General features: G+C 42.4%; 1 protein-coding gene and 1 long non-coding RNA gene across 2 annotated transcripts in view; both read left to right on the top strand.

The window, feature by feature from the left end:
- LOC140686653 (serine/threonine-protein kinase Nek10-like) overlaps positions 1-26,822 on the top strand; it is a 227,950-nt gene that overhangs the window by 19,445 nt on the left and 181,683 nt on the right. Inside the window, exon 8 of the mRNA XM_072940856.1 lies at positions 9,969-9,977. Coding sequence (XP_072796957.1) covers positions 9,969-9,977 — 9 coding nt within the window. The remainder of the gene's footprint in view (positions 1-9,968; positions 9,978-26,822) is intronic.
- LOC140686677 (uncharacterized) lies at positions 15,069-17,217 on the top strand. Its single transcript, XR_012060478.1, has 3 exons — positions 15,069-15,196; positions 16,273-16,345; positions 16,861-17,217. It is a non-coding gene; the product is annotated as an uncharacterized lncRNA (long non-coding RNA).

Here is a 26,822-nt window from a genome sequence, read left to right as displayed (position 1 = left end):
GTGTACTTTTTCACCATGAGCTACCCCAAGATCTTGTATATATTTCCCTGTGCTGTACAGTATAATCTTCTCTTGTTTATCTATTCTACATATACCTGTCAGTTTCTGCTTCTAGACTCTGCCGAGCTGAGGTTTTGGTGGCTAGACTGATACCCGATAGCAGAGGCTACCATGGGCGTGCGATCCTGGAGGCTGTTGGAGCCCACCCTCCCAGAGCTGACTCTACCACAGAGCGTACTGGGAGCGTACTGGCAGCGTACTGGGAGGGGTACTAAGCTGGGGCCTGGGGTTTGATCTGGCCCTGTGATCCTCAGCCCCTCAGTCTCGCTGAGCTCAGGGAGGTAGGGCAGTAGCGCTTCCTGAGATAACTGGGGCCCTGGCTCCTAATGTCTTGTTTTTCCGCAGCCCCAGGGTGTAGGTCTCATGCTCATGGCAGATGTGTCAGAGGTGGACCGTGTCACAGCCACAACCCAGGTGGCAGGCAGTGGGATGTGGAAGTCGGGAAATGCCATTCCTTTTAGGGATGTGACCCAGATGTCGTTCCCTTCCCTTCTGGTCACAGACCAGGACTTAGTCACGTGAACACATTTAGCTGCAAGGGAGAATGAGGACAGTTGGGGCATTCGGTTCTGAAAGATTTTTATTTTGCAGCAACTAAGCACTTTCTGCCACAGTTGTCTCTTAGGCTAAGGACTAAAATGAAACTCTCTGATCTGGCCTTTGTCATGTCCCTGGTGACCTTCACAAGAGCAATTCAGTGGCCTTAGGTGAGATTGGTGGGAGCAGAAACCTGACTGGTGGTTTTTGTGAATTGCAGAGGCAGGGGTGAGGAGCAAGTTGGAGAAGGTGAGGTGTGAGCTGGACCGTGACCTGGTGGGGAATGTTTGATGGGAAAGGCCTTCTAGAATCAGGATGACTGTGGGTGAGTGGCCTGAGGGGAGACTGAAGACGGAGGGGAACTGAGCAGCTGGAGCCGGAGAGCAGGCCTGGGAAGGCAGGAGGGACAACCCTTCATCTGTGTCTGAAGAAAGGGAGGCAAAGATAACACTCAGCTCAGGAGGCAAAGAAGAGGACGATTACGCTTGGTGGTTTCTATTTATTACATGAAGTTCCAGGTCTGCTGCCGAGAGGATGATCTAGACTCAGGAGTTTGGTCAACTAGGAAGAGCCGGTACTGAGGTGGCAGGAGACTGAGCAGGGACAGGTGGAAGGGCTGCCCGCAGCTCCAGGTCTGCGGCGCCAGTGCAGGCCGGGTCCGTGTCAGTGGTGGTGACAGCCCACAGCCGTGGAGCCGCGGGTGATGCTGGCTGAGACAGTGGCTGAGGGCTGGTGACAAAAGGCTGAGGCTGTGGATCTGCTTTATCAGTTGGGCTTTGTGGGTGCAGCAGGAGACCCTGACTCGGGCTGACCTGTGTAACGGGCTTCATTAGAAGGCCATGGGGGACTCACAGAATTAGGAACCCACAGAATCAACCTACCAAGGGGCAGGAGCCAGGTCGGCCCCGGAAGCCTGTGGAGGAGGCACTCCTGGAAGAATTGTGAAGGCTGTGACGCTGGGCCAAACGGGCTCCCAGCTCATTTGTTCCATCTCTCTGTCACCTCTCTTAGGATCCAATGCAAGAGAGTCGGGTCAGCCTGGCTTGGATCAGGCCCTGTCACTGCCGTGGGGAGGGCTGAGTCCCTTCAGGTCCCTCTGGGGGCTGCGTGGGTGCTGAGCAGTCCAGATGGGGCCACAATAAGTGCTGGGTTCGAGGGTGCTGGGAACAGCATCGTGGAAATGAACTTCAGGTTGGAGAACCTGCCTGGCAAAGTCCCGAGGCCTTCAGTTAGGCGGCAAAGGAAGGCGCACGTGGAAAATCAATTCTGTTGAGTCAAAGATACCACCTCACTGATAACTTTATCTTTTCCCAATTGAAAGTCAGGAAGGGTTAGGGTGCAGCCTTTTTATTTCCTAAATCTTTTCCAGTGTTGCTACTAGCAAAATCCAAAAAACGTATCAGAGTGTGAAATATACCAGGTACGTCATCAAGGAATCCCGTAGGAGCCCACAGTGTTCTTCAGTGGGCCAAGGTGCGGAGAAGCAGTGGTTAGAAGACAGAGAGCAGTGGGGAGAGAAACAGTCCAGCCCCTCAAGAGAACCAGAATAAATGATGGTGGGGACGTGGACCTGGGTTAGAAAATCCCCCATCTCTGGGTCCCCATCCCTGACCCAGCAGCTCTGCTTCCAGTTGCTGCAGACAAGGACGCCACACACAGGAGCCCAGAACATGGGAGCTGTTGCTGGCTCAGCCCAGCATGTAAGGGGACAGGAGTGGGAGATGTGAGCTTGGCCATGGAGCTGGGGGTCTGATCGGCACCATGGAGTAGCTGTGTCCTCAACTCCGGCACCAGAGTTTCTGAACCTCGACCACGTTGTGAGTTCAGTAGACTTCTGTGAGCTGGTCTGTCTGCACGTGAGAGAGGGTTCCATGTCCTCCCCTAAAAGAATTAACAAGTGCACTTTGGAATCTAACTATTCCCTTTTAAGTTTTGTGATTATTTATATTTTTAAGAACATCTTCAAAAGACTTTTTTCTGTATTATTGGATACTTTACTCAGTAATACAAAGTTGCTTAAGAACATAGAAGAGATAGAAAACAAGTATTTTAGTACAAAAATAAATTATGACATATGGGTGCATTCCCCAGTTAAGAGAAATTTTTATTAAGCTGGAAATTTTCAGTCAGATGAATTTAGGAATCTTAGCATTGCCAAATAATTCTAGTCCTTTTTACCTGAAAGGATGCATGGAAAGTTGTCTTATTTGCAAGAGTTCAGTTGAGCTCCAACCCTTCAAAAACAAAAGAAACATATATAGTATGTATGTTAGAGCTTGAAATAGACTTTAAAAGGTCATCATTGTCTAAACATTTCTAGCAAATTGAATAAACTAGAATTAACAGAAAGCGGAAGTGTAATCTGAAGCTCACTGAAACGGGGACACTACAGAGTGGGCTTTAACTTGGGTTAATGACCAAGTCAACAGGGGGAAATGGCCCCAGTGTTGAGGCTGAAGAGTCAGAAGGCGTGTGCATATGTGAACCGGTGAATAGAATCTGAGCTAAAGCTGCGCCGTGTGTGGGCCAGTGTGACATCCATCACGGAGCACGGGCTGGTTTAAGGCATGCTATCGCCTCTCAGGGAACTCACAGTGTAGGGGAGACACAGGCAGACTTGACGAGAAAATACATGGCAAGAGATAGCCTACAATTCATACCAAATAAGAGGAGAGAAAGTGAGTAACTTTTTGACTTCCTTCCAGGTTACCCCCAGAGCTTCTATGAATTAAAAGGAGACCACTCCAACATACATTTATAATTCTTTAAAAGGCATTAAATAAGGCTGAAGTTATTTGCAACCTAATTTGTTTAGAGTTATCCTGGGATTCTTGGTTTATTGGTATGAAATTTAAACCCCTCCCGCACTGTATTTAAAAGCTAAATGAAAAGTTAGAATCCAAAAGAAGATGGCAGAGCTACAAAATATAATAAAGATAAATGGAAAATAAAGCCTGTGGACACTTTTGCTATTTTATGCCACGTATTCAGTGGGAGATGAGTTATGACAAGACCCTGGGCAGCTCTCCCCTTTGAGGAGCCTCATTGGCTCCTAGGACAAGGGAGTTGGTCCCAATGAGAATAAGCCACAGAGAGGAGCACACTTGATCTGAGCACAACTTCCAGGATTTAGAATTCAGTCTTGATTCAGGCTGAACAGTACAGAGAGAAAGTTTAAGCATATACGCTCAGCTTCGGTCATCTCAGATACCAGGAGCTAGATTTAAGCCAATTGCCTGCTAAAGAACCAAGGCACCTCCCTAGCCTCTTGAGATAGACTCTCTTGAGCAAATGGACCAGGCAAACGGATACAACATTAGCAAATGGAACTAGGAAGGGGAACTCCTGCCTCCTCCGGGAAGTACTGGATTCTCAAGGCTGATGAAAGAAAAATTGATATTGAACTGGAAGGGACCCTGGTGATGCGATCCAAGACATTTTCAGTTGGTAAAATTTTTTCAGGAATATAATTAATGCAAGACCCCGAAAGAGGCTCCAGCTCTTAGAAGTCCATATTCCTTCTATGAACTATTTAGCAGAAGTCACTTTAAACCAGAGAATGATTTCTTTGGGCTCCTTTTCTTGCCAGCCTCCTCCCAGATCTCAACTCTTCGTCCCTAAATCTCCAAAAGTACTGGAAGCCATACGCAAAGCTGAGGTATTGGATCAGTGGCAAGTGCCCCATTCCTTGGCTCTGGAATTGCAGCCTTTCACTCATTCAAAGCAGAGTCTCCAATCTCCATTCCCAGGGCTTCAGGTACTAAGTCTCCTGTACCAGGATGTCATGTAGCAGCCATTCCCAGAAGACCTGGAGGTGTCAGTGTAGCTTTTCTAATAGTATATGAGTAGCCCGTGGAGTACTTCCAGCTCACCCACGTTTCCTGACAATAAACAGGTCATTCAGTATTCACTCAGGATAATTTGCTTTTAGTTATGCTTTTGGTTTGCAAGAACAGAGATTTGATTTTGCATCTTTATTCTTCACATGTGATTGCAGAGTTGTAAATAGTGTCCCTTGGGATACTCCTACAGATTTTTATCAATTTGAGTTGTCACCAAGTAGCTGATTTAACTACAGTCACTCATACTCTCTCGAGGGCTAACTGGTTAGCACTCCTAAAGATGCAGGACTGTAAGATAACTTCATCTCCTTTACTTTTAAGTTCCATCCATTAAGTAACAAAAGGCAGATGAAAATTAACTTAATGGTATGCTTCTTATAATATTGCTTTTAATGGATGCACACAGATGTTGTGATGGTCTTTTTGAATAAATTTTCTTGAATGAGAATGGGAGAAATTACTTGGTTTCAACAGCTTCAAAGAGGTAAAATTCACACAAAATAAACTGCGCTTATTTAAAGTGTGAAAATAGATGTTCTGTGTATGCACATCCTGTGAAATCACGATTAATATAGTGAACATATCCATCCAACAGTGTCCTGGTGCCCATTTGTCCCCTTTGCTCCTGCTGCTCACCCCCCACCCCAGGCAATCGCTGGTTTGCTTGCTGCACTGTGGATTGGTTTGTGTTTTAGAATTTAATATACATGGGATTATACAGAACATACTGTCGTTTATCTGGACTTCTTGCAGTCAGGGTGATTATTTCAAAATCTGTCTGTATTGTTTTGTGTATCAACAGTTCCTTCCTTTTCACTGTCAAGTATTAGTCCATTGTGTGTATATACCGTGGGTTGTTTATCCGTTCATCTGTTAATGGATATTTGAGTTCCAGTATTTGGCTATTACACATAAAGCTGCTATGAACCTTTGTGTTTGTATGGACATACACTTTTTTCCTTTGGGGTAAATACCTATAAGTGAAATGGCTGGGTTGTATGTAGGTGTATGCTTAACTTTTTAAGACACTCTCAAAGTATTTTCTAAAGCGGTTGTAGCATTTTTACATTCCCAATTTGAGAGATTTGAATTCACATGTCAAAGTTAATTATAGTATTTGTGGAAATCGTCTCTTATTTTGATATGTACATCTCCAAAATTAGAAGAAGTTAAGTAGGAAAATGGAATTGACTTTTCATGGTCAAAGTCTTAATGAGCACAAAATATTATCTATTTTACAATAATTATGTGGAATAAATATCCTTATTGTTAATGTTTACTTGATTTTTTATTTGCATATAGACAGAGTTAACCAAAAGCTGAGTTGATGTCTGTGTCATGAAAAAAGTGCTTAAAAGTTCAACAATTAGGATGGTCTTTGAAATTTACAACTTTAATCATTTTCCATGATCTAAATGGTGTAAAATTTCCTGCCTCAGTTTGCTGGGGGAAAGTTACAAATGGGCTTGGTCTTTATCAGTTTCTGTCTGGGTTTTATAGTCTCACTTAGTTGATATATGTGTTGATAGTTCTAATTCAGTGTATCATAGCACTTTATTTCAATTTACAAGAAATTATCCTACAGAGTAAAATTTGGTAATACACACAGAGGCTGCAGCCTCTTTAATACATGTACTCAAGTCCCAGTAAGCTTTGGTCACTGTATTATGATCCTCTTAAGAACATCAGTTGATTCATCAATTAGTGTTTATTACCATGTGCTGGCAGAAAGCAGACTATGGCTGGCCCATCTTTGCATTCCCCAGGTCACAAATACTTGTCATTTAATAGATAAATGACTGTTATCTTAGCATAAATTCTGTGTCTCTCTCTGTAATATGACTAAAACCTTACCTACTGGCTTAAACCTACAGCCTTTGCCATAGTCACAGATTAAGACCTTTTTAAAGATCCTGTTGCTCAGGCAGTAAGATTTTTCCATGCATGTTTGCATCCTGTTGCCAAGGAAACAGGGTAGCACGGGCAGGCTGGTTTGAGACATGGGATAGTTGGGGTATCAGAGATGCCTGCGGTTCACAGCTTCTTTGGCAAATCAGGGTATGCATAACTGTATTCAAGGGTGTGTGCCTGACTCCAGGCTTTGTGTATAAAGATGACTGTGAACGTTTGTGTCCATCCAGTATCATACATGTGACTCAAAAGTCCTTGTGTAACCTCAGGACCTTGGGATCTGGCTCTCGGTAGCAGAAGCCTTGCTTATTTTGAGTTGCTGCTGTTCTCTCCCCTCAACTCCTTTTTCATAACCCAGATCTAGTTTCGTTTAAGTTGAATAAATACTTGCCAGAATTGACCTGGCCTATCCGCCAATGTCACAATCAAGCAGTTTTACAACAACAATTTACTGTCAGTAAGACCGTTGTATTCCTTTTCTGTGACAGTTCTAAAATTCCCTGGCTTATTGCTTATTAGTTTCTAGCTGTCAGTGGAGGACAGGTGGAGAGCCACAGGAGTGCCATACCCCTTCCTGTAGTGGTACCAGCTCCATTAACGTTATAGGTGGATAAGAGGCCCTTACTGAGCCGGAGAAGGCAACTCTCCATAGTGTCACTTCTTCACACGGGACGTGTTTATGAGCGTCACCACCTGAAAGAGACTCTCCTGCTCTAAAACCCTAGTTAGCTCAGATGGTGCAGTTGCATCATCTTAATGTGTAAGGCACGTCTCTCATTTCATAAGGTTAAATGTCTCTTCTTTTTATCAGCGTTAGTGTGTTGACTGCTTTACAAGATTGAATTAAATGATGTGCTGCACTCACAATGCATGTGAAAATATTTCCTTGTTTCGGAGAGATATTTGAAAGAATTTATGAGGTATCAAGTTCTAGATTCCATCTCCTTCATGCCCAAGACTCCCCTGACAAGAAAATTATCCAGATAATCTACCTCCCATTGAAACAATCATTGCAAACTTGGTTTTAAACATTACAAAGCTAGTACCTCCAATTGCCACCTTACATGGAGTGGTCTGGGGTGGGAGTCGTAGGCTAACACTCATAGTCAGGGCTTCAGTTTCTGGTGTGGCTTATGAATTCTGCATAAGTCGCACCAGGGCTGAAGAGAGTTGGAAGTGATGACCTTTCAGAATTTTTTTAACCTTCCATTTCTCTGAAATTCTGTTTTATCAGTCTGAAGTGCTATTGGTCAATGCCCATTTCAGAGGACACAAGCTTCATTATGATAAGCTTTTTCACCATAAAACGTTTCTGGAATGTCTTCTTTGTGTTAAACCATTTCTATCTTTTCTAGCTTGCGTTGTCATGGAAACTACCCTCTACAGCCGTAATGTTATATTGGACATAAACATTCAATCTGGTCCAGTCTAGAGGCAGACTGTCCTCAGGCTGTGCATAATTTCCATCTTTTGTCCACCCTTGTGGACCAAACAACTTTATCGTTAAAAGTTGTCCTTTCTGATTAAGAGTTTGATCTATTTTGAAATTACAGATAACTGTTTTCTTGTGATCTGTGATATAATTCCCAGAGATATGAACAGTTTTTCTGCTCGACCTGTGCAATCTTGTAACTTCCAAGATTATAGAAACTATTTCTTTTCAGCACCCCATCTCCAGTGTCTAGCACACTGCCTACACACAGTGGTTGCTTACTAAATATTTTTGAATGAATGAATGAATGAATGAATATGTGATAGTTATTTTTAAAGATTCCCTGAAGTTTCTTAAAGAGTAACTTAGAATTCTATGAAGGGGCAGCAAAGTTGAAAGCAACTCAGCCTAGCCAGAGAGGTCTATTTCACACATACCCAGTAGCACATTTTTTCTTAAACAAAGTAATCTTTTTAAGTGAAGTACACTTGATTTACAATATTGTGTTAGTTTCAGCTGTACGGCATAGTGATTCAGTATTTTTGTAGGTTGTACTACTTCTCAAGTTATTGCAAGATAATATCTGTAATTCCCTGTGCTATACAATATGTCCTTATTGTTTATTTTATACATAGAGGTTTGTATCTCTTAATTCCATTCCCTTAATTTACCTCTCCCCCTTCCTTTTCCCCTTTGGTAACCACTAGTATGGTTTCCATATGTGTGAGTCTGTTTCTGTTTTACATAAATGTTTATATTATATTTTAGATCCCACGTAAAAGGATAGCATACAGTATTTGTCACTCTGTATCTGACTTATTTCATTAAGCATAATATTTTCCACATCCATGCATGTTACTGCAAGTGGCAGAATTTCATTCTTTTTTATGGCTGAATAATATTCATATATGTGAATATACACCCCCACACACACACACACCCCATATCTTCTTTATCCATTCATCTGTTGATGGATTGCTTGGCTATTGTAAATACTGTTCCTTTCAACATTGGGATGCATGTATCTTTTCAGTGTTTTTTTTTCTGGATACATACCCAAGAATGGAACTGTTGTATCACATGGTAGTTCTATTTTTAGCTTTTTGAGGAACCTCCATACTGTTTCCCATAGGGGCTGCACCAATTTACATTCCTAAAAACATTTATGAAATTTCCCTTTTCTCCACATCCTGTCCAACCTTTGTTATTTGTAGACTTTTTGATAATGGCCATTCTGATAGGTGCGAGGTGATATCTCATGGTGGTTTTGATTTGCATTTGTCTGATGATTAACGGTGTTGAGCATCTGTTCATGTGCCTGTTGGCCATCTGAATATCTCCTTAGGAAAGATGTCTATTCTGGTCTCTTCCTGTTTTTAATTGGGTTGTTTGTGCTTTTTAAAAAATGCTGATTATTACGAGCTTTTTGTATATTTTGGATATTAACCCATTGTTGGTCATATCATTTGCAAATATTTTCTCCCATTTCATAGGTTGTCTTTTCATTTTGTCTTTCTGTGGTTTCCTTTGCTGGACAAAAGTGTTTAAGTTTGATTATGTTCCTTGTTTATTTTTACTTTTCTTTGTTTTGCCTTAGGAGACAGATCCAAAAAGATATTGCTACAATTTATGTCAAAGAGTATTCTGCCTATGTTCTCTTCTAGGAATTTTTTGGTATCATGTCTTATATTTATGTCTTTAAGTCACTTTGAGTTTATTTTTATGCATGGTCTGGGGGACTGTTCTGATTTCATTCTTTTACATGTAGCTGTCCAGTTTTCCCAGCACCACTCTTTTCTCAATTGTGGATTTATTTATGGGCTCTCTATTCTGTTCCATATGTCTGTTTTTGTGCTAATTTCAGGCTGTTTTGATTACTGAAGTTTTGTAGTATTGTCTGGAGTCTAGAAAGATTATGAATCCAGCTTTCTTCTTTTTCCTCAGGATTGCGTTGATAATTCTGGATCTTTTTTGATTCCACATATATTTTAGGTTTATTTGTTCTAGTTCCTTGAAATACGTTCTGAGTATTTCAGTAGGGATCACAGTAAATATGTAGAATGCTTTGGGTAGTATAGCCCTTAGACAATATTAATTTTTCCAATCTAAGAACATAGGATATCTTTCCATTTCTTTGTATCATCTTGCGTTACCTTTATCAGTGCTTTATGGTTTTTAGCATATAGGTCTTTCACGTCCTTGGTTAAGTTTATACCTAGCTATTTTATTCTATTTTATAATCTGGTGTGATTTTGTTTTATTTTTATTGAAGTACAGTCAATTACAATGTGAATCTTTGGTGTACAGGACAATGTCCCAGTCATGCATATATGTACATATATTCATTTTAATTTTTTTCCATTAAGGGTTATTACAAGATATTGAACATAGTTCCCTGTGCTGTACAAAAGAAACTTTTTAAAAGTATTTTTTTATATACAGTGGCTAGCATTTGTAAATCTCAAACCCTCAAATTTATCCCTTCCCACCCCCTTTCCCCAGTAACCAGAAGATTGTTTACTAAGTCTGCAAGTCTGTTTCTGTTTTGTAGATGAGTTCATAGTGTCCTTTTTTCTCTTTTTTTGTTTAGATTCCACATATAAGTGATATCATACAGTATTTTTCTTTTCTCTTTCTGGCTTACTTCACTTAGAATGATGATCTCTAGGTCCATCCATGTTGCTGCAAATGGCATTATTTTATTCTTTTTTATTTCAGAGTAGTATTTCATTGCATAAATATACTACAACTTCTTTATCTGGTCATCTGTTGATGGACATTTAGGTTGTTCCATGTCTTGGCTATTGTAAACAGTGCTGCTGTGAACATTGGGTGCATGTGTCTTTTCAAATTAGAGTTCCCTCCAGAACATGCCCAGAAGTAGGATTGCTGGTTAATAGGGTAAGTCTATTTTCAGTTTTTTGAGGAATCTCCATACTAGCTTCTGTAATGGTTGCACCAAACTACATTCCCACCAGCAGTGAAGGGGGGCTCCCTTTTCTCCACAGCCTCTCCAGCATTTGTCATTTGTGGATTTTTGAATGATGGCTATTCTGACTGGTGTGAGGTGATACTTCATTGTAGTTTTGATTACATTTCTCTGATAATTAGCAATATTGAGCATTTTTTCACGTGCTTATTGGCCCAGGATGTATTTTTAAGAGGCAAGTAATAGAGCAGTATTACTAACCTGATCACATTTGTTATTATTAGAAAAATCTTTTAAACTACATCTATATATTATACATATGATATGTGCTTATGTATGTCTGTGTGTGAATATACACACCACTCACACAAAAGGGGAAAGAGACAGAGACAGAAAGATCTGAAAGGATATATTCCAGTGAACTTCAAAGTGTTATCAGTGCTAATTATTGGAAATTAAGGTATTAGATTGGGAATGGAAAGTTTTTTTTAAATTATTGTTGTTTGGTTTGGGCTATAATCTTTATTTTCTCTTTTGTATTCTTTAAATTTGTTACAACTAGCATGTGTCACTTCTGTTTTTTTAAAAAGAAAAAAATATTCTGATATCTCCTTTGGGATTGCTGGATCATATGGTAGGTCTCTTTTTCAATTGTTAAGGAACCTCCATACTGCCCAAACCATGTCTTAACATCTACCTGTGTTCTGTGTACAGCTGTTTGCTTCTAACAGCTGCGTGACATTTCAGATGTGCGTCCACCATATTTTAGGGGTCTGTTTCCCTGGCAGTAGGCATCTGAGCTGCCCCAACTCTTGGCTACATGAAAAAGAAATGCTGTAAATCAAAAACAAGGTAATAGAGATGGAGAATGACTTTGGGCTTATTGGTAAAACTTGCTTACGGGCCTTTAGATGCTCTGAGTGTATTCAGATGCTGCTCTTGAAATTATAAAACAAGTCTAAATGTGATTGTTTCTCTGAAAAACTTTGCGTTTTCACCTAACAAATTCTAGTCCTGGCTCTGCTACTTTTTTTCACTCTGAAACATTCAAGGAAGGAGAAAAGAGCTTGTGGAGAAACAGAAGATTACACAGTGCCTTTGGACACGTGATGTACAACTAGAAACTGATTCTTGGTGAAATCAGCAAATTGTCATCCAGACATTATTTGGTGAAAACTTTTTGCCTGAATGAAGATGAATTCAGATTTTAACATGAAGGATTCTTTTTTTTTTTAAGTTTGCAGAGCTTTGGGATTCATTTTCTGGAGATAAATTAACTTGATCAAGGATTCTGACATTAGCTATAGAATCTGGATACCCTAAAATTTGGGAGGTTTGGCTATGCAAATTATAGGGAATAAAATGTTCTCAAATACTAACATTTTACTTATGATGTACAATACTTTTTGGTCCGTGTATTGTATCAAGTACTTTTTTTTTAAAGAGAAAACTTGCATTTCATGCATTGTTGCTGCTTGATTTTAATTGACAGTAGCCATGAACTATGTCTGTTTTATGCAGAGATTGCACATTAAAAATAAAAGAAGTAGGAACAGGCAAAGGAAGTGTATTAGAAGCATTTTATATCAGGATGTGCAAGGCACGTCATTAATATGCACACTGGTTTTATTTAAACATAGTGTCATCAAAAAATATTTGGATTTTTTTTGTGTGTGTGTGCAACTTGCTTTTGTTGGTTGTAGATCTTGGGCATTTTCAAAGTCGTCACAGACAAGTTTGCCTCATTCTTTACCCGTCGATGGCTGTGCAGTCATTTGTTGGACCATTGCCCTGTTTACGCCTTCATCTCTTCATTTGCTTTTGGGTCGAGTGCTTTGGTAACCGTAATTACACCATATATCTTTAATAGTCACACTAGTGTTCCTGTAAACTAGATTGTCAACGTGAGATCACAGAGCCATGGCTGGTGGACATTTAATATGGTGACAGGGCCTGTCAGATCCCCTCCAAGAAGGCTGCTCCAGCCTCCTTTTCTCTAAGGGCAGAGTGCCTGTTTCTCACACATTTGCTGTCTCAACATTACCAGTCATTTTCATTTTTATTGATCCAACAGGATTTAACTGGTATCCAGAGGCTTCTGGCTGAAAATGGTAGTCTGATGATATGTGTCTAACTCTTCTCCCTTCCATTAAAATGACAGAAAAAAATTTTTAAAAAGAATTAAATTATAATGAGAACAAGTAAAGGTACTGTTGGTGGCCAGGACTTTTGCAGATGTGGAAGGTAACAAACAGATGGCATTGCACTGATGGAGAGAGCTCACGTAGAAACCCCAGTCCAGAGCTCCCAGCCTGGAGTCAACACAGGGGTCAGGGCAGGCCACCCAGCAACCACCAGGTTGTTCACTGTATAGACAGGGTTTCTTCTTCTTTTTTTTTAAATTGAAGTATAGTCAGTTACAATGTGTCAATTTCTGGTGTGCACAATGTCCCAGTCTCGCATGTACATACATATTTTCATTGTCATAGTTTTAGACGGGGCTTCTAACAGCCCAGCCCTGGAGCATCAGAGCAGCTTTGCCTTTGAGCTAAGGCAAAAGGACTTTCTTAAAGAAAGTGATTCATCTTGGGACAGATCCCAGTGAGACTCTGGGAGTCGCTGAGTGAGGTGGGAGGTGTGTGTAGGGCATCCTGATCTCCATGGTAAACACGATAAGGAAAACAAAGAGAAGGCAGGTGCCCGGGAAGGAAGTGTAACAGGTGATTCTGTCCCTGTGGTAGGACACATGCCTGCGGACACCCTCCCTCCTTCCCCGGTCCACCTGGAGCTTGCTCTCAGCCTTTTTCTCCAGGCACTGATGCCTGGGTAACAAACTCACACAGCCTTAAAGTGAAGCCATGCTGCCTCTCCTAAACCAAACATCCAGAATAGGAATGGACAAACGAGGTTTAGCAGATGCTTGACGAAAACCAGGAGAAAAAGCAGAAAGGGACCAAGATGAACAGAACTCATCTAAATTAAGTAGAAATCATTCAAATAATGGAAAAAAGTTCAAATGAGTGTTCCCAGAGTGAAATAGAGTTTTCCTCCATAAAACAGGCAGGTGTTTCTGAAAATCAAAAAGATAGATGGCTGATACTAAAAAAAAAAAAAAAGTCGTGGTTACTATGTCTGGGAGTCTGTTTCTGTTTTGTAGATAAGTTCCTTTGTATCTTCTTTTTTCTTTTCTTTTGGATTCCACATACAAGTGCTATCATGTGGTATTTTTCTTTCTCTCTCTGGCTTACTTGCTGAGGGGAAAGCAGGTGGGAAGGGATAAATTGGGAGTGTGAGATTTGCAAATACTAGCTACTATATATAAGATAGATAAACAACGAGTTTACACTGTATAGCACAAGGAACTATATTCAATAGCTTGTAGTAACCTGTAATGAAAAAGAATATGAAAAGGAATCTATGTATGTATGTATGACTGAAATATGATGCTGCACACCAGAAACTGACACATTGTAACTGACTATATGTCAATTAAGGAAAAAAGTCATGCTTAGGTAATGGAGCTGAACCCATGCTGGTGCTTGGGACTAGAGCCCAGGAACCTCCCACTCTGACTAGTAAAGAAGACAGAGTTGGAAAATTGGGAACTAGAGCTAAGACAGGAGGTAGAGGGCTAGGCATCCAATACGATGCCAATGGGAGTTCCAGAAAGAATAAAAAGAAGCGAGGGCATAGCTAACAAATAATAGATGAAAATTTTCTTTAGCAGGAGAAATACAGATCTTTTTATGGAAAAAGGTTCCAGTAGGTGCCAAATAGAACGAAGGGGAAAAAAACTGTGCCAGCCCGGTGGACTGCTGTTGTCTGTTCAGCTCCTTTCCTTTCGGTAACAGGGAGCTCCTCTCCCGTATACCGAGCTGGCCCATTGCTGCTTCTTAGGGGAGCCACAGGTGCGAGATACTTGTATCTCCCCTTTCCAAGGTCTCCGGTGCGTGCAGATCCAGTGACCCTGAACCAAAAGGGGCCGTTTTTAAGGCCATCGTCAACCTGAGAAAATCCAACACACAGAGAAGACCAGCTCTGAGAAGAGGGAAGAGAAAGACCGAAGTTCATAACATCGTTTAAAGCATCCCCGTGGCCGTAGCTGATTTTGCACCGTTCCTCGGACTTCCTGTGTGTTGCTCTCACCAAAGTCATGATAACAGAGTTAATGTATCCTAAGGGAATTCCCGTACTCCGAGGATAAAGGAAAGCTCCTAAAAGCTTCTAGAAGTGAATCCTTTACCCACGTGGCAGAACTAGCGCGCTCTCCGGATTGGACGGTGGAGGGCAAGGGGGCGGGGTCTTTGTGACGTGGGGAGGGCGGGGCGAGGTGTTTGGAGCTAGAATTCTGTTCTCAGCCACCTTACCAATCAAGTCTGATGACAAAATAAAGATATTTTTGGATGCATAAAAATGTAGGAAGTTTATATAATAGGATGTATTTCTGCAGCATGAGCAAGGGTGAGTTAAGAAGCTAGAAAGAAGGTACGTGTCAGTAGGCGTGGGTGCCTGGAGGCACCTCCACTTGGAAGGGGTGTATGTTACCCAGTCCTCATGTGTCACTCTTGTTGGTTCTAAAGCGAATGATACCTACACGTTTGGTTTTCTGTTCTTAGAATCAACCCAAATGGACAAAGCCCAGAAGACTAACTTAATAATCTAAAGGGAAAAGGTATTTGCTTTGCAATGCAGTCATTGCAGCCAGGGACACAGGGATGTGCTTTAAATAATTATGAAATAGATGTCACTCCTCTGAGTAAAGCCTGGTGGAGATGGCGTTTGATTAGAGCAACAAGAATGGGTCCACATTACAAATAAGGCGAATGCAAGATTGGGGCACGGCAGTTGGGAACTTGGTTGTGTAGGACCTAAGACAGCATCCTTGGAAGAGAGTCCTCGGCAAGTCGCCTGGTGGGGACCACGTTTCCCTCCTAGAACATCCAGACCATGAGAGCATCCTCGCTTCCTCCCTCCTGGACCCTTCACTGCCCAGAACCGAATATGTCGTCTTGTTGTTGCGGTGGTTTTGATTAGAAGGCGCATAATGTAGTCACTTTTCTGGGAAGGATTACATGTGATAAAATGATGCCTTTTGAATGGCCGGGGCTTGTGTCTTCAGTATTTAAAGAGAGGAAGGGAGGGAGAAAGCGGAAACGTTCCACTTTTGTTTTCCCCATTTGACATCGGGGTGAAGGGGCTCATTTCCGAGAAGTGAGTCTAACACACAAAGTGCATCAGCCACAGCAGAGAAGAGAAACAAAAGGTGCTAATTGGTGATTAAAGGAGAGACGGTCAATATTTTCTGGCTCTGCGGCAAAAGCTTACATTCTCAAGAATCAACATTTCTCACGAGGTCCAGGGCAGAAAGAAAATGGGATAGTAAAGATGTTTTAATCATCTAGAATATAGCTGGGGAGAAATAGACGTGGTTTTCAGCCTTGAGGTGTGCCGGCCTGACTCGACTGGCTCAAAAATGAAAAAAAATGCAGCCTCAGTGCCGGGTTGTTCTTTCTGCACCGCAGCAAATAACTTTCTCTAAATCATGCTTTTCTCCTCTGCAGCTAACATACAGCTGGTTTTGGTTTCTCTAACTTCAGATTACATGAGGTAGAGGAAATATGACGTCTCCAGGAGGTGAGGTGGACTTCATTGCAGGCTGGGGTGGGGTGAGGAGAAGGAGTGGCATCATCCTCACATGTGGAGCTGGAGATCAGAGCCGGGGTGCCCAGAGCAGGTGCTCGGTGTCCCCGAGTGCCTCCAGGGATGGCCTCGTGAAACCCACACGGGTGATGGTGGCATGTTGGGTTAGGGTTGCAGCAGATGAAGCAGTGGAGAATGTTTTAGAAATCGAAGTATTAAAAAAATAGAATGAACCAAAAACTTAACTTCTAGAAAGGAGTTCATGAAAAAGAAAAGGATGCTCCATGGAAGGATACGGGAAGGAAAATGGGAAGACGGGGCAGCCTTGTGTGGATGTGGACATCACTGGGGCCGGGGTGGTGAGGGGGCATCTGAGAGAAGACCTCCCCCCAGTGAACAAACAGATCAACAGGCATATTTGATTTCACACACAAGACTTGACGTCTGTTGAGATAAGGGGGCCATCCCCAAATACTGGCTGATGTTGAGATGGTTTTTACTCTCTGCAGGGCACTGTGCTAAGCACTTCAGATGTGTCTTCTCATCTAATTCCCACGACAGTCTTATGAAGTAGGGGACCCTGTACGGATGAGGCTTTGCGAGGTGCAGCGACTTGCCTGTGATCTCACCGGCAAGAAGCAGACTTGTGTTTTCACCAGCTCAGGCGACCAGAGTGACCCCACAGCGTGGGTAGCTTCGACAGCAGGTGTTTGTGTCTCCCAGTTCTGGAGCAAGGACGTCCAAGATCGAGGTGCCGGCATGATGGGTCCTGGTGGGGGCTTGCTTCCTGACTTGTTGACAGCCGCCTTCCCGCTGTCCTCACTGCCTTCTTCAGCATGGAGGGAGAACTCTGCCCTCCTCTTCTTTAGAAGGACACCAACCCCGTCATGGGGACCCCACCCTCATGATCGCACCTAAGCCTAATTACCTCCCAAAGGCCCCACCTCCAGGCATCACCACATCGCGGGTGGGTAGGACTTCAACACACAGTCTCTAGGGGAACACAAGCCAAGGCTTTGGACTTTGAACCCAGACCTTCTTAGCTTGGAGCCATGCTCTGAGCCACTCTGTTACTGTTACAGTGTTATTGTTGCTGCTGTTAGAATATTGTCAGTAATACTTTCCCTCCACAAGCAGGAATTTTACCGATGCAAGAAGTAAGAGAACCTGAAGGGCCTGCATTCCGTTTTTACTCCAGCAAAATAAACTAGTAATGTGCAAGTAAAATTAAAACAATACCTGAAATGTCTGAGAACTTACTGCATCTGGGTAATGTGCTTTACATGCATTATCTCATTTAATTATGTTTTCAGCCCTGGGTGGTCTTAAGCAGATGAGTGAGCAGGGGCGTCAGTGTCAGGCAGCTTAGCTCCAGTCCCAGCTCGGCCATTTACTAGCTGGGTGTCCTTGGAAAGCCTTTTAATTTCACTGAACCTCAAGTTCCCCATCTCTAAACTGGCAACAAGAAAACCAGCTTCATTAAGAAGTGGAGAGATGGGAATGGCTAATCAGAATAATATCTGGAACAGAGTAATTGCTCAAATGCTAGCTTTTTAAAATTTTTCCAGTCTACAGGTGAGAAAAGTGAAATTCAGCAAAGTCATATAATTTGCCAAGGGTGAGAGTTCTTCTGTAGCGAAGCTGGGATTCCAGTCTCCGTATGTTTCAAGCTTCAGTCTTTTCTCTTCGGCTGTAATGCCATCCAAGGGATTGGCCTCGCAGATCCATTTTCCAAAGATCATTCAGGATGCTGTCCCCTCTAATTTAAACTCCAGCCCAGACTGCCTTTGAACAGGTTGCCCGATATGCCTGAACATGTCAAGGTTAAGGCAGCGAATAAATTAGGAAATCAACGCCGTGGCAGGTAACCCATTTTTAAAGATCGAATTTAAAAGCACTTTGTCTTCAAAGGAAATCTGGATTAAGTGGAACTGCCCTGTTTGGCTCAAACATGGCCCATTTATCTGAAGAAGCATTTAGAATATTTTATTTCTAATGGTGGCTTCTTCGTAAATGCGTTCCTTTAAAGAAGGGAGCAGGGCTTTTAGTTTATCTGACTTTGAAGTTAAAAAAAAAAGATCCTATAATCCATGTCAAAGTGCAGAATAGCATGAAGAAGTAGGAACAGAGCGTGTCTTGACTTGTTATGTTTGGGGCATCTCTTTGTAAGGTAGGATTAAAAAGTGGTGTAATGAGCTCTTTATAGGTTCATGTGACCCTAGGCTTTTATTTTCTGCAATTTAAGAAAAAATGTTTTGGGAAACCATGGGCTATCAGAGACCATGAGTTGTGTAATTGTGCGCAGTTGGCTAAAAGGAAAAGGATCTGCTTTGTCCGGTGGCGGGGTTCAGTTTCCTGCCACAAACCTGCTGGCCATCTCATCATGGGATGGCATTAATTTTGTGAATCTGTCGCCCCCTGGGCCCCATCCCAACAGGCTCGGTGTGCTCACCTGTTCATACACTGCTAGTGGTTTCATCTCTGAGGTGTGGACTTACAAACACCCAACTCCGGGCACTGATGTATAAAACCAGAAAGTCAATCGATGAACGTACAGTGAGCCCCGCTTGCCAAAGGAGTAGACGCGTGTCACCAGCCCACCCCTTAGGTCCCTGGAGGCCCAGACAGCAGACTGTAGGCAGTGGGTTGCCAGTGAAGCTGTCACCAGCCCAGATGAATGAGTTACATGATTTAAATATTCAGTGGCCTGAGGCCAAGACAGTTGGTTACATGAATTGCACAAAAGAGTGGGCCTGCCACCGGGATAAGATCCCTTAAATGGTGCTTGGGCGGGGGGGGGGGGCCTGGTGGGATTGCTCCCTGTGACCTCGGGCAGGTTACCTGTCTCACTGTGTTTCAGGTTTCCTGTAAGTGAAAATGGGTGGGGAGATGGCTCAGCAAAGTCCTTGGCTGGTGAGAAGCCATCATCGTCTGTACCGTCCGCTCCTCGGTCGCCCAGTGGGCTGCCTTCTTCACAGAGAAGTCATTCTGTATCTTTAAAGTGACTTTACACATCTCTGATTTTAAAAGTTTAACTCCCAGAGGAAAACATTGTCCTCGACTTCTAAGTTCTTGTAGGTTCCAAGTATAGAAAACAATGATAATGTTTTTTTTTTCTTTTTTAAAGGATGTCCATGGAGCCAAGGTAAACATCATTTTGGCTCTTTTGGTACCAATAAAACATGTAGCAATTGCCAGATGTCTGTAGAAAGGGCCCCGGTCTATGTAAACCATCTACTTAATGTCCAGAACAGTCAGGTATGCTCTGATGTTGTGGGTTCTTTCTTTTCCTTAAAGATTCAAAGAAAAATTGGGGAGGGGTGTTGGTAATTAAGTTTTTACTTGTTTATGTTTAGTGGAGGTGCTGCGGATTGAACCCAGGACCTTGCGCATGCTAAGCATGCGCTCTGCCGCTGAGCTATACCCTCCCCCTTTTCCCTAAATATTTGTATCCAGATAACAGTCATCACTTTTCTGGAGTTTCCCATCAAGAGGTTTCACTTTCCCAGGGAACAGAGGCCGGGCACCAGCTGGCTGTGCCCCCCACCAGAAGGGCTGCAGAGCATGGACCTGCGGGCAGGAAGCATCCGGCCTGAGTGCTGCAGGGACAGTTGACAGGTGGTCACCAACACCTGCTTGAGAACATCCCGCACGTGCAGCATGTCATTTAGTGGCCTCTTGGTTTGGCTTTTCTTTTTCCGTGGCTTTAGCTCTTGATGAGAAAACAACCTTTGCATGACTGTGTAAATCTCCCTGGTTTCCCTCTTGGCCTCCGACTGGGTACTGAGAAACCGTTATCCCCTGTTTGGGATCAGACATTGGCTGGGGAAGCGTGTGATCCAATCTCTTACCGGGAATGGAAAGCCCTTCCCCACCGTATGTTGAGTCAGACTCGTAATTTAGTGTTTTATTTTGCACGTTTGGTGGCCATTTACTTGTTTTCATTCGTATCGAAGCGTTAGGATTTCAAAGGAAATCATTTTCTTGTTATGAGCGTTGACTTCCCAGGGTTTCCCCTTGACATCCCTGTAACGTGTTATCCTGGATTAGTACAGAATCAGGCAGCGATGCCTTGGTATTAAATATCGCACCAGCTGTATTAAGTTTTTATGAGATGAAACGGAGCTGCAAGACATTATGTGTGGATTTGGAGAGAATTGTTTCTGACTGGTGAGTTATGATGACTGGGTTATTATCTATAGGAGTGGAATTGGGCTGATCGGATTAATGTATTTTTAGGCATATAAGCCTGAATCGTAAAGAGGAGAAATATGTTCTCATTGCGAGCAATTCTTTGTAGGTAATGGTGTAACTGTGTGAGTTTTTTAGGCGTTGAAATTGACTTCGGATGATTGGAAACAGCTTATATTCCTTGATTCCCTGGGATGCTAATATGCATACCTCTAAAAAAAAAAAACAACAACGAGGTGTAATGGCCTTGCCAGGGCTGGCCGTGGCTCATGGGACACTCAGCGCCATCAAATCGTGAGCTGCACTCAGTGTGATCAGGAGCTGTCACCATATATTTCGCCCTCATCGGTTACAGAGAGGATCCGGGCCAGAGGTCACTCTCCACAGCAAAGTGGGCATTTAGTGCTTTTATTTGCACTAATGGTAAGTGATAGTTAATGAAAATCATTTATAAACCTTGTCCAAACCGGTGTTTCTCTACGGAAGACGGCGGCTGGCTGCCTCTTGGAAGGACTGTGATTGCAATACGGTTGATGCCGTGGGATGGTAGTTGCGCTTATGGCTTAATGAACTCTGTGTCCAGTAACTCATTTCCCTGGAGCCGGAGAACACACTGAGGGGACAGCACCCCCTCCCCCCACCCAGGAGAACGTCCCCCTCCCCACTTCCTCAAGTGCCTGGTAGTGATCACCTTGCACTTTGAAGGGAGATAGGACCACCTTTGAGCTGGTGAGCTCAGTCTGAGACTCATGTTTTTGGACCCTGGTTGACAGTCACCCTAATGACGCTTAAGAGCCCTTTCAAGTAATACCAGTTGTCTTAAAGGTCATTTCATCTTTACGTAGCAGCTTAGTTGAAATTTTATCCTTCGTATATAACTGGCATTCATCTTGAGGGGAAAAGATAAGAGTCACTGTGAGTTGATGAGCAATCATTTAGTTGGCATTTCTTCTCTTTCCTCGGATTTCCATTTGACTCTTAAAAAGAACATTTCCAGCCATATACCTCTTTCCCAGTAGTTACGGTAAAGTTTCTCCTGGTAAAATCCAGTGTGGGAAGTTTCTGGTTCCGTTTCATCCATCGACCGTTGGGTTCAGTCTTACTTTCCTTTCAATCATGGTTGTCTGAACAAGAGAACAGTGACCTGCTTAAAAGACTAGTAATAGAAAATGTTTCTGAAGACATTCAGTGGTCTGTAGAAATTATTTGGAATAATGTATATAGAACAGCTAATGGTAACTAACATTTATTGAAGTTTTTACTATATGCTAAACCTGGGACATTAGACATTAACTGCCTCATTTAATCTTTGCAAGAAGACTAAGTCTCCCCATTTTGCAGATGAGGGAAGTGGGAAAGAAAGCTTAAGTAACTCACCCAAAGCCAAAAGTTTCCTGGGGAATGGAGTGGGACCCTATGGGGTCTTCCCAGTTCAGACCCTGTCCCCTCACCCCCATGTCCTCCACCTGCTACTTGTCTGCAGAAAAACTGCAGTCAAAGAGTAAGTTTAATGAGAGAAATGAGAAGATGCAGAAACAAAAGGAAATAGTCAAGCAAAACAAAATTGTAAGAGTTTAGTCATTAAACAAAGTCAAGGACCTTGAGTTCCTCCTTGAGGGCTCTAGATCATATTCTGAGCCATGTCCTTTGAGCTGTCTCATAGCTACTGAAACCCCAGCAGGTGGAAGACGTTGACTGAGGGTGACCCAACTGTAGCCATGACAGAAGCTGCCACAATTCTGAGGACTGGCCTCAAAGAAATGGGGACAAACCAACCCTGGAACTGGAGATTAACTGTATTTAAAACAACCAAGATGACACTCTTCAGACCACCACATGACTAATTTCACATCAGAGATGACTGTACTGTTCTGTGTGTCACCCCCCGTCTGCCTGTGTCCCCCCAAAAGCCCCCTTTAAAAGTTCTTACCCACTGATTGGCAGCGGAGGGTTGGCCTCTGGACATGAGTCCACCCTCTCCCCCAGTCACTGGCCTCTGGAATAAAGCAAACTTTCCTTTCTACCAACACTGGCCTCTCACGTATTGGCTTTTGAGTGGCTGAAGTGGAGCTCAGTGACACTAGTAGCCATGTGATAAAAAGTAAAAAGGAACAGGGAAAAATAGCTTTAAGAATGTATTTTATTTAACCTAATACATCCAAAAAATATTTCGATGTGTAATCAGTATCAATATTATTGAGATACTTTGCATTCTTTTGATTTTTTGTTGCTAATCCTTGAGCTCCGTGGGGCACTCGGCACTCCTGGTGGCTCTCCTTTGAACTTGGCCACAGTTCAAGTGCTCCGTGGCCATTTTGGATTCCCAGGTCTTAACCATGACCCCCTATATTAGTTCTGAAAGGATACATTGAGTTCACTCAAACTATACTCGGTTAAGAACTTGGTTTGAAAGAATCAGACAGAGGAGGAATTTCCAAACGTGGTGCCCTCTGTCTGCTGTCGGGCGATTATGAAAGCTTGGATTTTGCATACAAAGCATTAGGACTGACGCAGTCACATCTGAGTGACACAGAATCTGAATATCTGTGTTACTAGCTTGTCAGGTTCTGGGGATCAGCTGGTTTCTATCTTTCTGCCATTCATTCTGTCCTTCGTGTTTCAGCCACAGGGCAGACAAAGAACTCGAGAGGCAATAAGCCCCAAACCAAAGAACTTTTAAACTTCTCAGCATTTCTGGTAAGAGGAATGGGGTCCAGAAGCTTAAAGACATGCCTGGGTGACTGGTTCAAGGACTTGCGCTGATGTTTATAGAGGCGGACAGAGTTACCAGAGGCACAGAAACGCAGGCTAAGCCTGGCTTCTTGTCTTCTTGCAGTGCTTGACGGCATATTTAATGAATTACATTTAATTTATAGAGTTTTTTTCTCTCTTAAATAATCCACTTCATTCTCTTCAGTAACAGAGTATGAATCAGATCGAATGTCATCAGCCTATAACTGGTTCCATCTTTTTGGAGGATGTTCAAGATTCTTTTGAAACTCTCTGGGAAGTGATGACATCACTTGAAAGGGTTTGTAGAGCTGTAATTACTAGTTGATTAGGATGGTTGTGGTGTAGGAATCCCGCCTTGTGATGGGGACCACGACATGGGTGGTGGGGACTGGCTTCCTTGAAGCAAGGACAGCTGTCAGTAGAGTAGCATTTTGGGAAGAAGACAGGCACCAGGTTTGCTCCAGCCTCTCTTGGTTTTCTTATTAGTGACGTGGGAGCCTGGTCCCTGCTCCCTGGGGTTGTCATGGAGAACTGATGAGGATGTATGTAAAAGCGTCTCGCTTTGTGCCTGGCGGGGAGGAGATAATTTGTAAATTGCAGCCGTCATCATTACTGATAGAACTGAATGGCATATGTTTTGGAGTCGCTTCTATTTTCTTGCCCCATCAAAATGTCACTATTTATAGTTTTATGTTAATGAACACTATCTTCTAATACTCACGCTCGTGATCCTACTTAGTAGCTTGTGCTGCGAGAAACACAACAGTATCTTTCCCAGAAAAAATAATGACTTGAGAAGTTACCAGGACAAATTAAGATACAGGAGATACCAATTAGTAGAATTATATGATAAAAAGTAGAACTTTTGATATCACAGGAGTGGGAAGATTGCTTAAAAAACCAAGCACATGTATATATTTTCCCGGCAAAATAGTATTAAAAGATATTTCCTCCCTCGCTTCCTTCTTTCCTTCCTTCTCTTTCTCCTCTTTTCCTTTCCTTCCCTTCCCTTTTCTTTTCTTCTTTCTTTCTTTCTTTCTTTCTTTCTTTCTTTCTTTCTTTCTTTCTTTCTTTCTTTCTTTCTTTCTCTCTTTCTCTCTTTCTCTTTCTCTCTTTCTCTCTTTCTCTCTTTCTCTCTTTCTTTCTTTCTTTCTTTCTTTCTTTCTTTCTTTCTTTCTTTCTTTCTTTCTTTCTTTCTTTCTTTCTTTCTCTCTTTCTCTCTCTCTTTCTTTCTTTCTTTGCCTTTTTTAAAACTTTTTTTCCCTTCCTTTCCTTCTTTCTCTTTCCTTCCTTCATTTCTCTTTCCTTCTCAGAAGGAAATAAGTTAAGTTGGTTGGAGATTTGTGCGTGAAGTTTTGTGACTATAAAAGTCACTCATTGATCAGGGTGATACATGTGGATTATGGCTGTGGGGATATTTTTATTCAAGAAATAAATTACTCTGAGACACCACAGTCTGGATAATGGGTGCATAGACTGCAGATGCTCCTAATGTTCATTGGTTTCTGTTATTGAGCTGTATTGTTCAACTCTTTGGAGTAGCTACCAGATACCTTGAACAGAATTATATGCATCTTACAGTAAGAGTCAAAGAACTACAAACATGGAGGTGCGGCTGGATACTCCATCAGTTAAGAGCCTTTTCTGTAAGCAGCAGACCCCAATTCTGTCCAAGTTAAGACATAAAAAGGCATTTAGAGAAGGGAGATGGAGTAGATGGCAGAAGGGACAGTGGACAAAAGCGTGATGCTTGGAGACAGGAGAGGAACATTTACCTCCTGGCATCCAGCAGCAGGGTCGACCTCCCGTTTCATCATTTCCCATCTTGTGCTGCTTTGCTCAAGGTTGGAAGTTGCAGTCAAGTGTCCAGTGGCTGAAGCTTGGATTACATGACTGGCCCTTGGGATGGGTTGGAATGTGCCTGGCCTTGTCCTTCTACTGAGACTGAAGAGTATGGCTGGGTTCTCAGTAGCCGAACCAGCCAATCAGTAAGCATCCACCACGGACGCAGTTTTCACTTAGGAACAACTGCTATTAACACCTGCTTCCCTTTGTCCCAGTTCTCCTTTAGCTCTCAATAATCCCGATGTCCTCACTCACCTTGCTTCCTTTCTCGGGGTCAGAAGTTCCTCGGTGGCATAGCCAACTGCCTTTGGTGTTTCAAGACTTTGACCTTCCTGTGGCATGCCACAATGTGAGCAGCAGTTGAAAATTTCTCAGTGGAGTGATGCTGTTCCTCCTTCCAGCTTTCCTGTTCTCTACCTCTAATACACTGAGAAAGCAAGAAGAGAGACGAGAAAGAACAAGTTATAATGGGGAGGGGATAGCTCAGTGGTAGAGCGTGTGCTCAGCATGCATGAGGTCCTGGGTTCAACCCCCAGCACCACCATTAACAAAAATAATAATAATAAAAAACCCCACCAAATTACCAACCCAAAATAAAATTTTAAAAAAGTTAAAAAAAACCACTAAAAAAAAAAGAAGAACAAATTATAGTTATTCCTTGTTATCTGCAGGGCGTTGGTTGCAGGACCCTCTGAAGACATCAAAATCTGCGGATGCTCAAGTCTCCTGTATAATTGGTGTAGTATTTGCATAGAACTTACATACAGCCTTCTGGATAATTTAAATCATCTCTAGATTACTTATAATACTTCATACAATGAAAATGATAGGTAGATTGTTCTTGGTGACCAGCATATTCAAATTTTGCTTTTTGGAACTTTCTGGAATTTTTTAAAAATAATATTTTCAATCTGCAGTTGGTTGAACCCACAAATGTGGAGCCCACAGACATCGAGAGCCGACTGTATGCTGCAGTTTTAAGTCTACATCTGTAAAAACAAAACACAACGCTGCTCCCAATGGTCTTTATACGCAGATAGTATTTTAGTCTAATGTCTCTTTTCTTATTTTTTTTTTGTGTTTGAAAATTACCTTTAACACACATGCGTGCACACACAGACAGTGACAGAACTATAAAACTGTCACTGAGGTGATTTTTTTCTCTAGTGATGAAATCTGATCAGTGCCTTTGTAAGTCACTGCCTGTGGCTGCTGGTGTCATGATTGTGTGGTTGATGGACACTGTGCAGAAACCGGCATGGTGTTTCCCACACATCCCTTTGAGTGGCTGCAAAGATAGTTTTGACATTTTAAGCCAGTGTCGATACACGTTATAATTCAGAGAGCGTTTTGCATAATGCTAGGCACATAATAGGAGGTCAGTAAATTCACATTATTGATTGATTGATTGATGTGGCACCTGTAGTGCATAATTATTCATCCTTCAAGACAATGATTGGGATCTAGTTGGTGACAGAAGATGTGAAATACTGTAGTGTGGTTAGAGTTGTTCCTTTGTTTCTTTTCCTCTGGATGAGGTTGACATTTTTGGACTCGTTTAGCCACAGGTGCAGGTGTTGCTGGTGACTAGGTTCTTGTCCTGTTGCAGAAAGAATTCAGAGATGAGATACAGAGCTTAAGAAAGTAAAGTGAGGATTTATTAAGTGATGGGACACACTCGAGATGAGCGGGCAGACTCAGG

This window comes from Vicugna pacos, chromosome 17, assembly GCF_048564905.1.
Source record: "Vicugna pacos chromosome 17, VicPac4, whole genome shotgun sequence".
Classification (NCBI taxonomy): domain Eukaryota; kingdom Metazoa; phylum Chordata; class Mammalia; order Artiodactyla; family Camelidae; genus Vicugna; species Vicugna pacos.
The sequence above is the reverse complement of the archived record's forward strand: the minus strand, read 5'-3'. Positions and strand labels throughout refer to the sequence as shown.